We start from the raw sequence: 15908 nt of genomic DNA on the forward strand, positions 1-15908 counted from the left end.
GCATTATGTCATAATAATAGTATTACATGTAGTTTTGTTTTCTTATGGTGTTTTGAGAGATATATATTAGAAACTTTATTCGCAAAATCATGCCCGAAGGCTAATTGCTTTTACAATCAAGAATAAAACACATTGCAATACAGTAACAGGAGACAAGTAACAACTGTCTGGAAAAAACTTCTAAATATACAATGATGTTTTGATGTTTTCTTACAGACATCGATGAATGCTTGACTGACAATGGAGGGTGTGACCAAACCTGCCTTAACACAATTGGCAGTTTTTACTGTCAATGTGGTGTTGGTTATCTGTTAAACACAACTGATGGACTTGCCTGTGATGGTAAGAATTTTACACCCGTTTTTTTCCTGTTTCCTGGACAGAATTAGATAAATCATAGCCTGGTGTCCAAACCTATTTTAGCTGCCAAATTTTCCTGGAGAGCTGCTAAAATAGGTTTCAGTGGACACCAGGTTAGATCATTGTGTGTGTGTGTGTGTGTGTGTGTGTGTGTGTGTGTGTGTGTGTGTGTGTGTGTGTGTGTGTGTGTGTGTGTGTGTGTGTGTGTGTGTGTGTGTGTGTGTGTGTGTGTGTGATCTCGTAACAATACTCATGCACAACAAAAACTCTGAGAGTTCGTATATACCTGTTTTAAGAAGAGGGAAGAAACACGTAAACTATTCAATGTTAGCCTTAAGCTTATATGCTCATCCATCTGTATGCAATAAATGTAGTATACATGTAGCACCTCTGTAGAATTTTAGTGTCTATACAACTCATGTGAAATATATATGTGTACTGCGCTTAGCCCTCATGGGCATGAATGTGCAAATAAACATCATCATCATTGTCATATTTTTCTTCTCTCTTTCGAGAAAAGATGTTAGTGATAAACTACTGTTCCAGTAACTCTCCCCTCTAATCTTACTATGATCTTTCTTTCATTATTTCCACAGATGTAGACGAGTGTTTGACAGCAAATGGCGACTGTGACCAGACTTGTGCCAACACCATCGGGAGTTACAACTGTTCCTGTGTCAACGGCTACCTCCTGAACTCTGACCTCCACACCTGTGGTGGTAAGCAATCAATCAATCAATCACCATTTGTCATTAATGGTTCGTTATTGGTTAGATGGGTAATAGATTACACAAAGGAATTTAACGCAGATTGCGGTTGGGAACAGACTAAAGACCCTGTTCACATGAAAACGCTGTAACCACATTCGATCCAAATTCCATCAAAGCTGGATTCGAGTGGCCCCATCTGAATGCTGCAAATCTCATTGAAAGTGACTTGATCCCAAACCACCTTGGGAGGTAGTTTCAAACAGGTTTCAAACGATTTGCGTCTGAACACAGTTGCAGTGATTTCTTGTGTACAGGCTTTACAGGATATGAAAAGTTCTACAACTAGTTTCCCAAATGCCCTAAGCTTATGTTATGCCAATCAAGAGCACAGGTGATACCCTGAATAATGAGATTACAAACTAGATGTGTCACTCATTCATGGTTGTTTTCCAGATGTGGATGAATGTGCGACCGACAACGGTGGCTGCAACCAAACCTGCGTCAACAATATGGGAAGTTTCAGCTGTAATTGTGGCATTGGTTATCTCCTGAACACTGATGGTGCTGGCTGTGACGGTAAAGTTATTGTCATTTGTTTGTTTGTTTATTTGTTTGTTTATTCATTAGTACATGGTCAATGACAGACTTATGATATATTTACCATACCAGTGTTTTCCTGATATACATAAAGAACATTCTGAATAATTCAATCAGCTTCACTTGGTAGATGACTATAACTAACAACGTTAGGCCCAAGGGCTACGGAAATGGAGATGGGCACCACCCTATGCTCGACATAAGAGCATGGGCGACCTTCTTCTTCTTTATTGCCCTGAGAAAAGTGACAGACCGTCATCAAAATGTTGGCTTGTAATAAAACTCCTTTGATTGCAAATTGTATCTGTGCACGTTTCAACAGATGTTAATGAGTGTGACACTGCAAACGGCGGCTGTGACCACGTCTGCACCAACTCTATCGGGAGTTTCTCCTGTTCCTGTGGACACGGGTACATCCTGAACATGGACGGTTTTGTTTGTGACGGTACGGCCTGTCCATTTTATTTAAGTTTTACTTTTGAATTATTTGTCACAATTTGCTCTTTATAAGCACTCTTAAAGCATGCTGAAATTTCCGTATTGGCACACTCTAAAAGTTACTTAAAAGTGATATTTACACCTACATAAATGTTTCTTTTAAGCTTCCTTTGCGTTAGTCCATAAAGATATGTAGTGAAACTCAACTTTTTAGCATTTCTCTTAACATACAATCATTATTATAGTTTCTGCACCTATGGAGAATTTTCAGTGTGATGCCTAATGTATATTAGACTAAGTGCTATCATTGATACATCATTCAATTTGGTGTCTGTAAAAAAAAACATGCAGATGCACAAGAGACATATAAACTTTTGTGTCTTTTTTAATCTTCCACAGACGTTGATGAGTGTGCAACTGCCAACGGAGGCTGTGAACAAATCTGCACCAACTTCCCCAGCAGTTTCAACTGTTCCTGTCAGGTCGGGTATGTTTTGGACGCTGACAACGCTGCCTGCAATGGTGAGTGACAACTAATAAAGTGTGTCAAAGTATTACCTGTAATCAAGACAGCATAAAACAATGGATCATCATAATCAACCCACTGCTACCAAGGACTCCAAATTCTCCAGACAATGTACTATAATAATAATTCATTATTATATCATTTTTTCATTATGATAGCATCTTATTGATTATTTTGTGTTTTATGTCTGGTTTGACCTCTACCGATGCATCCGATTCTGCTGTGTTTTTTTAAAAATGATTTTGCTGTATTTCAGATGTGAACGAGTGTTGGAGCAGGAATGGTGGCTGTTTGCACAACTGCCACAACACCGTGGGGAGTTTCTCCTGTTCCTGTCTGACGGGGTATCTAGATAATGCTGACGGCTTTACATGTGACGGTGGGTACAGTCTGGTTATGTGACTGGACAGAAACACAAGCCTCATGTTTTCACTTAAAAAATGTACCGTACGTTACATATCCACAATTTTGAGCAGTGGCGTCACTGGATCTGTAACGTATGCATACATGATCATCCACACATCTACCAAAATACTGGTAATTAATATTGTTAAACACATATTTTTCTACACTATGATATAAAAAAAAAGTTTTTTTATATGGTATCAGTGTGGTATCAGAATGCTTTTGGCTATTGGCTTGGACTCTCTGGTCTTTACTTTAGAATTAGAGCCCATGTGAGGCTTTTTGTAATGTTTTTGTTCGTGCGTTTGTAAAATCGTATTCCAATGTTAATTTGTATTTGCCAGACAAGTAACTGAAAAAAATCAGTGTTATTCAGTCTGTTTTTGTACTATTATTAACTGTTATTATTTAGCATCATGCCATCATAAAACATTCTGTTCAAACCTTCTTGAAAGGTGACGATGCCCCAAATGATAGTTGACAGGATTGATACGTCCCACATTGTCAAGTAACATTGTATGACTTTGTTTATGCAGATATCAATGAGTGCTCTTCACAAAATGGTGGCTGTGAGGACTTCTGTACCAACACTGCTGGCACATACAGCTGTTCCTGTTCGGATGGATATGCTCTGACTGAGAATGCACACAACTGCACAGGTAAGTTCATGTGATGAGAAAAAGTGGAAAAACCAACTTGAAGTTGACCACACTTATCAAAAAGAGTGGCCTCTTCAGCAGCTATGATTGCACAGTTATAAAAAATGCACTGGTAACTTAGTATATCCAGAACCTTGTTTTATCCAGGACCATGCTCATCAGGCACGGTTCTGGATATACCATGCAAATCCAGAACCGTGTCTGCGGCAAATCTAAGTTATTGGATACGCGGAGACTATCCAGAACCGTGACTAAACCTAGGCCAGAAACATGGCCTAAACCCATTTCTGGCACAGATACTAGAACCAGACAGGCGTGTTTCTGGATAGTGCCATGCTTCATCCTCAGTCTCAGTTCAGCCGCCTTACATGATTATTATAACCTTACCAATGTCGCTGTAATTACATATGTCATGTGTATACTGTATTTGTGCATTTTCCCAATTTTGGTCTTGAAAATGATAGCAGCAATTTTTTTTTCTTATATTTTCTAGACGTGGATGAGTGTACAGAGTCCCCTCACATCTGTGGTGACCATGCCGTGTGCACCAACTCTATCGGAGTCTTCGAGTGCACATGTGACCAGGGTTACGCTATGAACGAAGAGGGATGCCAAGGTAAGAACATAGCATGAACATGTGCAGATCTTTTTGTAAAAGGCAGGCTGTGAAGTACTTATTTGTGAAAATTTTGCCATGTGGCTCTATTTTTAGATTTCTTCGCAATTCTTCGGCGTCAGTGCGTCATCTTTTAGTAGTTTGTCTTCACAAATGCTATCAAATATGAGCAGTAACTGTAAGTTTTTATGTTATTTGCAGACATAGACGAGTGTGCTGCAGAAGAGTCCCCTTGTGATCCGAATGCGTACTGCCAGAACACCATAGGCTTCTTCGTCTGCATCTGTGGTGATGGTTACATGGGGAACGGGACTTCTTGTGAAGGTGAGTACTCGATTGTTGCTTATGGTGCATTATCAATGTCTACCTTCAGTCTTAACAAAAACCTGGTGGACTGCTGTCTCTGATGACCAGTCGCTGCATGGAATTCTGTCCTTATAAGCACACCTTAAAACATAAAATATTTCTTTTTGACTTCCACTTTAATTTTTTTCTTTTGACCAAATTGAATGAATTTTCTTCGATATAGATAAAAAATGTACGAATGTTAGCAAGGCATTACTTTTAGTAAGATGTTCCAGTCATCTGTCCTCTGAGAACATAAGGCAGCCTTATGCTCAGTGAAAGAAACCCAAAAATAAATGATAATGAACACTCATTTGTGCTCTCCACAATTCACAGAAAGAGAAACTACGACAGCAGCCACAGTGACCACAATATCACCAACAACCGAGACAACAGAAGCTGAAACAACCCGTCCCATCATTCTACCCGCTAGTACCACTGCTGAATCAACCTTCCAGCCCGTGGAAGAGATCACAACAGCCGAGGACATCTTCCATGAGCTTGGCACCCACGCAGCGACAACTAAGGGCTTTACACTTGGCGGTATAGTCTAAAAAAAAATACACATTATTGTGGCCTGATTTCTAGAAGATGTACTTGACTTACTTGACTTAATGAAGATGTAACACTATTTTTTTGTGTCCTTAGAATATGGTAAACATAGTTTGTAATTTGTGTAAGATGCAAAATGTGTTCACGCAAGAGTACAGTCAAAGTGAGACATGAACATGTGAGAAGTATACAGTACATGTACTATAAAGCATGTCAAATTCAACAACGACTTACATGTTTGCATTGCTTCCCCAACATTAGTAAAATGTAAGATTTCTCACACTGGTGCGAAATTTGTAAATTTCAGCACAAGTCACAACCACCAAAACGACCACTACTACATCAAGCACTGAGGCATCCACTACTCCACAAGTAACAGTAAGTGTACATGACTGACATTATTTACTTTTTAATTGGATACCTTTCATGTTTATTGAGACTTAAGTGCAATTTATAAAAGCTGAATGAAATACACAACATCAGCAATTGACAGTGGTCTACATGTATTTGTCCTGGTGACATACATATTATACATTGTACATATACATGTACATAGAAGAACTTTATTGCACGACAATTGCACCTGGTACAATGTATGGCAAATTACATATTAAGAGAGTAGCAAACAATAAAATGTGTTGAACAAGACCTAATGTCAAATAAACCTAACAAATCTACATCATAATTATTACATAGATTGCTGTACTTTTGTTGTGTCCATAATGATTTCTCATGAGCCACTATCTGTCCACAGGAAGCGGTCACTGCACCAGTCGTGGACAGACTGAAAGACTTCTGGCCAGGTCTGAAGGGTCTGGTTCACGCCCAGGTGACATCAGATGTAGTGATGCAGTATCTGAGTAACAACAGGGAACAGGGGAACTGTGGCGAGTCACTGCCTACTGAATGTGAGGTATGTTAGATCAGAAATTGTGACAGTCACTTAGAAAACCTGTTAGCAGGTCATCTAATAATAATTAAGTATGTAATATAGTCTACTACAAGAACATGCCTTACTACAAGAACAAGTAAGAACATTTACCAGAATCTGATATTGGTCTAAATCTCTTTTCCTATTAACATGTACAAGACTTTATCAGCTAGTTAGCTGCTTAGTACCCACATGGTATAATACCTTGTTTTGTCTTGTTACAATTTCAATATGTAAGACTTTCACAGTAGACAGCAACAGCACAATGCCACAATGAATATCTACACTGTGCAGCAGACATATATTTTGTAAAAGTACAGGGTACTTTATCTTTCTTTCAGGATTTTTTGTGCAGGAAAAGTTTTCTCCTACACAGAACAATAGTACCAAACATGCCGCCTTATGATGCATATTGGGTGGATTCAGAGATGTGATGATATACATGTAGAAAAGCTTGATGTATAGTATTACACATGTAAAAGTTACATTTAATTGAATCGGCCATCACAGAATTTGACTTTTTTTCTCTCCTAGCTGATGACACTGCCTGGAGCGCTGGAGATGATCTTTAACCTGTCCTCTACTGTGGACAGCGCGGAGCATGTCAAGGTTCTGGCTCAGACAACCGACCTGCTCCTCAAGTCGTCTCAGAAGCTCAATATGGATGATCAAGTATGAGAAGCCTTTTCCCTATTGTACTTTTGTTATTGTTGATGTCATGCATTTCAGGTCAACCTTGATAATGGCTTATTTAAGTGAGCAATATACGGAGTGTTTGGCATAGAGAGGATCCATACAAAGTTAGAAAGTCTTCAACAGAAAGAAGTTGTAGATTCTTAATGCTGTTCTTCATGCCCTTTTAACTGCAAGCTAAAGAAACATTCCACTTTTAAAAGGATTACGCGTCATTCAGATTTCTAATGTGTACATGTAACACAAGGTGTCATGACGTTTATTGTAATGAGACATAACACTTTTCTTTGATGGGCTTCAGGTAGCTGCCGGGTACATTATTGGGAAGCTGGCGAGGGCCATGGAGCGTCTGTCGGAGAAGGGAGTGCGGTTTCCGGATATGAAACCTGCCGCTACAGGTCCGTCCATTTTAAGACTGTGTAGCTGTGAATGTTTTTTAGACTGTACATCTATGATCAGCCTTCAGCTGCAATGTTCATGATTGATCAATAAACAATTGTGATTGATTGATTGATTGGCTGATTGATTGATTGATTGATTGATTGATTGATTGATTGATTGACTGACTGATTGATTGATTGATTGATTGACTGATTGGTTGGTTGATTGATTCATTGATTGATTGATTGATTGATAACTGCAACTTCCCGTGCAGCGATTATCGACACGGCGTCCACCCTGATGGAAGCCGGCGTTCAGGAGGAGGTCACGCTGGAGGACCAGTCACACTTCCTCCCGCCCAGGAAACGCAAGGCGTACCGGGAAAAACTGGAGAAGGAGCGGCGGGAAAAGCAACAACAACTGTGGAAACTTGTGCGTAAACAACTTCTGTATATCATGAAAGTCTATCTGTGTTGGTAGTTACATGACTTGTTTTTTGTTTAATGTTAAAACTTGCGATCCAACACAAGAAGTTCTCTCACCTAGAGCTTTTGACTAGTCACTCTGGTCTTTCTCAATAGACTGACCCAGTGAGGCTTGTCATGTGGCTACCAGATACCTTTGACCCAGTTTTGAAAGCTTCAAAGAAACCACATGACAAGTCTCACAGGGTCAGTCTACTGATGAAGACCAGAGTTATTGGTCGAAAGCTCTAGGTGAAAGAACTTTATTGTGTTGGATCAAAAGATTTCACTTTGAGCAACTACTGTATATTATTACAGTTTTTGAAACGTTCTTTTTAGAGTTCAGTACAAACATCAAGTCCTATGGGATATCTAGTGAGATTTTGCAGTATTTTGTCCAGCATAGCTCTCAGGATTTCTTGCGAGATTTCACGAGATGCCTTTCCGTATTTCACTGGATACCTTTCAGGATTTTGTGGGATATCTTACGTTTCGTTATAAAAGTAAAGCCTCTAAAATAAGCATTAAACTTGTACTTCAGAATCAGTAACATGATAATCACATGATTTCCACTGTATTTTTTGATACAGGAGAAAGAGGTCATCTCTAAACTGGTTGAAGAAGTCAACAACGTCGCCCAGGCTGTTTCCGCTACCCCGGACATCCCTGGGTCAACTACCCTGGGAACAAGATCAATGCAGCTGGTGTTGGACACGGAATCTGGGTCCGAGATGGGAAACGCCCCAGTTTCCATCCCGGCAGGACAAGTCAGGTTCCCGGATGTAAGGGCCTTGTCTCCTTTTGCCGCCTCCCGTCGAAATGTCGAATGGAAGGTACATGTCACTTTTGCTTCGGTATTGACAATAGTGGAAATTTCTTAATATCACTATTCATATTGTTGCAACTCATTACTTAGCTTGCTAGAAAGGTCCTACACCAAAGATACACATAAACCAACAATGAAGGAAAAAGGTAAAAAAAATTGTTGTAGTGATCAGTATCAAGGACAGGAATTTCAGTTATAAACTAGTGTTAATGATATAATCAGTACCAAGGACAGGGATGTTGGTTATACTATAGTGTTAATGATATAATCAGTACCAAGGACAGGGATGTTGGTTATACCATAGTTTTAATGATATAATCAGTACCAAGGACAGGGATGTTGGTTATACCATAGTGTTAATGATATAATCAGTACCAAGGACAGGGATGTTGGTTATACCATAGTGTTAATGATATAATCAGTACCAAGGACAGGGATGTTGGTTATACCATAGTGTTAATGGTATGATCAGTACCAAGGACAGGGATGTTGGTTATACTATAGTGTTAATGATATAATCAGTACCAAGGACAGGGATGTTGGTTATACCATAGTTTTAATGATATAATCAGTACCAAGGACAGGGATGTTGGTTATACCATAGTGTTAATGATATAATCAGTACCAAGGACAGGGATGTTGGTTATACCATAGTTTTAATGATATAATCAGTACCAAGGACAGGGATGTTGGTTATACCATAGTGTTAATGATATGATCCGTACCAAGGACAGGGATGTTGGTTATACTATAGTGTTAATGATATGATCAGTACCAAGGACAGGGATGTTGGTTATACCATAGTGTTAATGATATGATCAGTACCAAGGACAGGAATTTCAGTTATAAACTAGTGTTAATGATATGATCAGTACCAAGGACAGGGATGTTGGTTATACCCTAGTGTTAATGGTATGATCAGTACCAAGGACAGAGATTTGGTTATACCATAGTGTTAATGGTATGATCAGTACCAAGGACAGGAATGTTGATTATACCATAGTGTTGATGATATGATCAGTACCAAGGACAGGGATGTTGGTTATACCATAATGTTAATGATATAATCAGTACCAAGGACAGGAATGTTGGTTATACCATAGTGTTGATGATATGATCAGTACCAAGGAAAGGGATGTTGGTTATACCATAGTGTTGATGATATGATCAGTACCAAGGACAGGAATGTTAGTTATACCGATAGTGTTAATGAGATGATCAGTACCAAGGACAGGGATGTTGGTTATACCATAGTGTTAGTGATCAGTACCAAGAACATGGATGTTGGTTTTACCATTATATGGCAGTGACCTGAGTACCAAGGACAGGGATATAGTGTGTTTGTAGTTTGTAGTTACTTGATATCTCTACGAAAGGTAATTATTCAAACTCAATTTTTTCCAGATCACAGGTTTTACAGACAACCCGTATGTGTGGGATAGGTCAGCAGAGGACATCCAGTCATCTGTGGTGGACGTTACACTGGAGGATGACTTAGGAAACGAGATCCCTGTTAAAGTGAGCACGCCAGTGATTTCTTTAGAGTGTTTGTTAAAATTTTAAAAAGTTAAAGTCCTTCCAGCACCAAGTGGTGCATAGGGCAGTGCCCATCTTCAATTCAATAGTCCTTGGGCCACACAGAAGTGCAATCGCTACTACAATGGGCTAGTCGACTGCTAGTGGCGTGTGTTTAATTTCCATACTCATTTACTAAATTACAATTCTGAGTGCTAAGCAGGGAGCAGTAAAATGATATAATGCAACCTACAATCACAGTTTAGCTGTTCTCTAGATCATAAGTTCATAACTAATGAAAATCGTCAATATTGTCAATCATGATGATACATAGCTACATGTATTGTTAGCTATAAATTGCTATATTATAACTGATTTGAATGTACACCAAGCACTTTGTTGCTTCATCAACTGTTTTTCTTATATTTCCAGGACCTGTCAGAAGAAATCACCATCGTCCTGCAAAACAACCCGGAAATATTCCGAGTCGGTCATCTGGTGAACTACAAGTACTACGACAACGCCACGATGGTCCTGCGACAGTTCACAGCTCGCGAGAACCAGACGTTCGGAGTCACCCTGACGGTGCGGACTACCAGCTACATCTCATCAGCTAGGATATATGGCAAGATGGGCGGAGATCCCAACGACACAGATCACGACTTTAGGTACAATTCAATTCAATCCAATCTTCAAACAATTGGCAGACAATATTCTCAGTCTGAATTATGTTGTTTTGACAATTCAATGGTCTGTAGACCCATTGTACACTTAAAATTAAAAGTAAACTAAATGATCTATAATGAGCAACGTTGAATATGCAACAATTACACCACATCATACATGTACATTAAACAAAATATTAATGAAGAGGCATCTGTAATGATCGGTCACACTTTGGTTTTAACTGTATAGGTACGAAAAGTGTTCAGGACAACCTTGCAAAATAAGTGGAATACAACTCTAATAGTGTGCATGAAATCGACCTTTTTCTATACCCATTGCAACAAAGGATATACTGCTACATATGTGCAATGTTTAAAGTTAGATGTTCAATTTCAAGGGTTAGGTGTAACAGGTTGTTTGGTGTAATGTGTCCAGCTGCCACCACGCTGCGTTACGCCAAAGGGCGGTTATACGGCTATACAAATACAGATACATGTGTATGTGTCAATATGGCAGTCATTGGTGGCCAAAAATTCCCAAGCAATTAAGTTCATTGTAAAGCCTTTATTGCAGAGTAGTCAGGATATAACATTAATGACTCCACCCCTGAGGCATCGCCAAAAAATGGAGGATGTGGCAGCATCAGTCCTAGCCAGATTTAAAATGAAAAGTTTCCTTAAGTTTCTTTATTGCTGGAGATACATTTTGTTGTTTTTATACCAAGTTTACCACAAGTAATGTATCATGAAATAATTTCAGCACCAAGGAGAGACCCACATCTCAATACACACTAATATGTGCAGTGGAATAGCCAGGGCTCTATAGCCACTTGAAATTTTTTCCTTTAAATTTCCTGCAATTTGAGAGGCCAATCCTGGTGTTGAGAGTGGTTGTTGGTGATCCTTCAGATGTTTTCATATTTATACCCAAGATTTTTGTTAATTTTGTCTGTCGAGGTTGACGAATTGGTCTTAAAAAGTTCCGCCACACGCTGCAAAGTTCCGGAAAAAATGGTGCTGGCTAGAGCCCTGGTTATAGCCTTCAGTTTTGGGTTGTTTAGTTCCATTCTATGTCTTCTGCAGCAAACTCCTGACTTCAGACGACTTTGACATCTCGGGAACTGTGGGGAACCAGACCTTCACCGCTTTCTTTTTGATCTTCGTGGGGAAAGTCAACAACGGAAGTGGACAGTACACGCTGGGGCTACAGATAGACGGTATATCAGGCAGTTATTTTTGAAAATTACTGGTTGATACAGGAAATAGGTATTGAACATTTCGTAAATGCTTTTAAAGAACATTTTTAACAAAACACACAACAAAAAGTTTGCTACTCTGGGAAGCTTTCAAGGCACACTCTGTCTCTTCTTCAACTCGGTAAAGATCTCATCTTTGAGTTGTCCTTTCACTTGACTTGATATGATCACATCACATCAAAAACATCCATATACACACTCAGGCTCCTGGTAGTGATGCCCTCTCTCCCTGTTTAAGGTACTGCAATGTTTGTAAATGCTGTTTTCAAAATCTATTTGATTGACATTTGATATCCTGTCAAGCTCTTTAAAGCTACTTTACTCATTTATTTTGGGAAGGTTTAGCTTTCTTCCCAATCAAAAAATTTCAGTCCACTGTAAACCTCTCCATTTCAGAGTGCGAGGAGCATGGATGCAGTTACACCACAGACATGGTCAGCATGGGGTGTCTCTTCTGGGATACAGACGATGACACTTGGAAGGGGGATGGCTGCAAGGTAGAATATCTAACCCTTTGACTGCTAAAAGACTAGTCTGTAGTTGTAGCACATGTGCTGTCAACACATAGATTGTATTTTATACACATTGTATCTGAGTGAGTGTTTTACTGTGACTTGCAACCAGTTCATGTAGCTACTGTAAACAAGAGTTCCACGATCTCATACCTTCACCAACTGTTCAAACTAACGAAATTACTCATTTTTTTTCATTGGTTATGAAAAGAAGATCCTCATTTTTATTTCAATCATAGATTATATCAGTTGATCATATTCTTCACCCAATGACAGTATTATCTTATTCTAGCACATCGGTTGTAGTACTGCTGTGTTACGACTTTGTAATCTGGGTACCTTATAGTGGGGCTGCAATAATGAACGTTTATTTCAAGTTCTTGTCCGTAGGCTAATTGCAAATACATGAAAATAAAGGATTGACAATGGATAACAATATAGTATGTGACTACTCTGCTAAACACTAAATTCTAACTTATTGGGTTTGACTTCTTGTCCTGAAGCAGTGGAAAACGAATGATCACACTTTTCCTATAGTGTGTGGATTTTGTGATGTTAAGAGGAGAGTAGTTTTCTTTTTGTCTGTAAACGTGGAGAACTTAGGATGGAATTTGATGGCCTCTTCAAACAGGTCCTTTCTTTCGAGGTCTTAGAAGGGCAGTTTAAAATCAAATAATGTGATTTTGTCTTCCTCCTTGTTTAACATGCAATAATGTTCACTATTCCGTGCGCAACATGCGGTTTTTGTTGTTGATACAATGTAATATTGAGTGGTGTTTTTAACATATCTAACGACTGTTGTTGACCTCCAGGTTAGCAGTAAGACTACTCGGGAACAGACTGTGTGCCTGTGTGACCATCTGACTCCGTTTGGAGTGGAGATCACCCGGGTTCCCAACAACCCACACGACACCCAATCAGTAATTCTGCCGGACAGGCCACTTACATGCAGGGCTTGAAATTCATTTTTGGGAAAAGGTGCACAAAAATTTTTGGTGCATCATATAAAACAAAATCTAGTTACAGATCTCACTGCTCATCTTGTGAGCTTGAATCTGAAATAGGAGCTAACTTCAAAATCTTAAACAACTACTATATTATTTTTCTGACACTTAGTTGCCAAGAATATCCTGTATACTATTATACATTTAGTATGTACAAAAATACGTACAAAAATATTTGAGTGCACCAGTGCACCCACAGAAAAAAATGGGTACACAGCTCCAATTTTGGGTGCACTAAGGTGCACATGCACCCAGTATTTTGAGCCCTGAACATGTCTTAGACTAGATGAATGATATTATATAGAGAGAATATCGTGCCTTTCTCGAACATGCTAACGTCGCCTTACATGTCTCTGGGTAAATATCGTTTGCAACAATAGACAGTCTATGTGTACAGTTTATTAAATAATAATAATAGCATCTTTGCATGTTCATACCCATGGATGCTTATTAATTCAATTATTTTATATTATGTTAGTCATTGTTTGATGTTCTCAGCTGATCTACTTTGACAATCATTGCATTGAGGACTATATATTGTAAGGAGTTAACATTCCTTTCATGTGTTCCATTTAGATCTATTTAATATGAGTGAACCTTAAATATGTTACCCATGTTAATTTGACTATGTGTGTTACTTTCTTAAATATAATCTTTGAATGCACGATTTTTCTAGAAAAATAATGGAGCGGGCGGGCGAAAAAAATAAAAATAAAAACAGGCCTAGGCATCCTATTATGGCCCAAAATGGTACGATAGGAGCCATGAAGTCAACACATCAGGCTGGTTCAAAATTTAAACAATGAATTTTGAACTTCTAATGATACCATTGCATTGAAAGATGGAATAACTGTAACAACTAAGATGAAAAGGACTGTTTTAAACTGTTCAGGGCAAAATATGAGCATTTTGCAGTTGATTCTGAATTTTTATTTTTATTTGCAAATCAGAAAAAAATGAAGCGGGCGAATCCGTTAACCAAGAAATTAAATTGGTGTGGCCTTAGGTTGTATCAAGATGGAGATTACATTTTGGAAGTATTGTAGATAATCTAATATAATTTATCATAGCTAGGAGACAAATTGGCTGTTGGAAATGTTACGAAAAAAAACTACTGAAAAACTGTAATAATATTATCTATGCAACAGTATATATATATCTACTGTAAACACAATCCATACACATGATATCTACCTCTATCTAAATAATGTAACCAAAAATAAGTAGCATATAAAAAGTTTAGTATGTGAATAATACACGTTATTATATTGACACTGGAGTAGATTGCACTTTGCATTATCTGTGTCATTACTTGTTATGTCTCATAAGATTGAAATTTTAATGAGTGAAAAATGCCTTTATGAATTTTATCCAATAGTTTTGTGTTTCAAAAGCTGAACTGTCTATACATTTGCAAAAACGGGGGTGTGATAGGGGATGAATATCCCCTTTTTCAATTCTTAAAAAAATGAAACTTATGACATTTTTCGGAGCCCTTCTTTTCAGAGTACACTCCTTGTGGTCTCTCTATATGACTATTATATTCCTGCTTAATGCCTTCGTCCGTATTCTCGAGTTAAACGTAAAAATGTGTTTTTGTGATCAGCTGATTGCTTGCAGAACGTGCTCACAGTCTTGCAGGAGCGAACTTTTCGCTGTCTGAAATATTACCGCGCTTCAACCGTTCATTTCCAAAAAGACTGGTTTGTGACTATGTACTGTATTGCTCTTTTCTTCTCGTTCTTGTCCTTTTATATTAACCCAGTTTTGGCACGAAGATTTCATTTTGTGGCGAATGATTGTGCTTAACTATAAGTGGATGGCGTTCAGCACCAAGGACAGGCTAGGTGTATTTTTCTGTGTGTGGATGGCGTTCAGCACCAAGGACAGGCTAGGTGTATTTTTCTGTGTGTGGATGGCGTTCAGCACCAAGGACAGGCTAGGTGTATCTTTCTGTCTGTGGATGGCGTTCAGCACTAAGGACAGGCTAGGTGTATTTTTCTGTGTGTGGATGGCGTCCAGCACTAAGGACAGGCTAGGTGCATTTTCCTGTGTGTGGTTGGCGTTCAGCACCAAGGACAGGCCCTGTGTATTTTCTGTGTGTGGATGGTGTGTTTTCCTGTGTGCGAATGGTGTGTTTTCCTGTGTGCGAATGGTGTGTTTTCCTGTGTGTGTGTCAGTACTGAAGACACAGCTATGTCTACCTGGGTGTGTATGATTTTCAGAACAAAGGAAACATATTTTTAAACACAAAGTTGAAACACTTCAAAAACTCCCGTCTCTTTGCTGCCGCGGAACTAAGTAACGTTACCGCGAAAATGAGTTTACGGAACGAAATGGGACAAAAGGTTTCGTTTAATAAAGAGGCTTACAAGATCAAACTTGTTGGATTAAAGCCCTTAAAAAAGTATTTCTTTGATTGAATCTGTCTTCGTAATTAGATCAACAGCTTC

At 38.7% G+C, this 15908-nt stretch overlaps 2 protein-coding genes across 2 annotated transcripts; both read left to right on the forward strand.

The window, feature by feature from the left end:
- The first annotated feature begins 240 nt into the window (after window positions 1-240).
- LOC109467308 (signal peptide, CUB and EGF-like domain-containing protein 3) lies at window positions 241-5210 on the forward strand. Its single transcript, XM_019765252.1, has 10 exons — window positions 241-247; window positions 957-1079; window positions 1524-1646; window positions 1990-2136; window positions 2505-2627; window positions 2888-3010; window positions 3573-3695; window positions 4189-4311; window positions 4513-4635; window positions 4993-5210. The coding sequence occupies exons 1-10, from the start codon at window positions 241-243 to the stop codon at window positions 5208-5210; spliced, it is 1233 nt and encodes a 410-aa protein (XP_019620811.1).
- A 770-nt stretch (window positions 5211-5980) lies between these two features.
- On the forward strand, window positions 5981-13410 carry LOC109467358 (polycystic kidney disease protein 1-like 2). Its single transcript, XM_019765301.1, has 10 exons — window positions 5981-6121; window positions 6674-6811; window positions 7134-7230; window positions 7488-7645; window positions 8268-8510; window positions 9908-10021; window positions 10451-10686; window positions 11767-11900; window positions 12336-12436; window positions 13264-13410. The coding sequence occupies exons 1-10, from the start codon at window positions 6056-6058 to the stop codon at window positions 13408-13410; spliced, it is 1434 nt and encodes a 477-aa protein (XP_019620860.1). The 5' UTR covers window positions 5981-6055.
- Window positions 13411-15908: the final 2498 nt, after the last annotated feature.

Source organism: Branchiostoma belcheri, unplaced genomic scaffold (genome assembly GCF_001625305.1).
Source record: "Branchiostoma belcheri isolate BF01 breed outbred unplaced genomic scaffold, Haploidv18h27 scaffold18, whole genome shotgun sequence".
NCBI lineage: Eukaryota > Metazoa > Chordata > Leptocardii > Amphioxiformes > Branchiostomatidae > Branchiostoma > Branchiostoma belcheri.

Coding starts and splice junctions, on each gene's coding strand:
- LOC109467308 (XM_019765252.1), top strand. Junction 2,137..2,504: donor GGCCTGTCCATTTTATTTAA/GTTTTACTTTTG, acceptor AATCTTCCACAG/ACGTTGATGAGTGTGCAACT. Junction 4,636..4,992: donor GAACGGGACTTCTTGTGAAG/GTGAGTACTCGA, acceptor CACAATTCACAG/AAAGAGAAACTACGACAGCA.
- LOC109467358 (XM_019765301.1), top strand. CDS start 6,056: ATGCAGTATCTGAGTAACAACAGGGAACAGGGGAACTGTGGCGAGTCA. Junction 8,511..9,907: donor GTCGAAATGTCGAATGGAAG/GTACATGTCACT, acceptor AATTTTTTCCAG/ATCACAGGTTTTACAGACAA. Junction 10,687..11,766: donor GACACAGATCACGACTTTAG/GTACAATTCAAT, acceptor TGTCTTCTGCAG/CAAACTCCTGACTTCAGACG.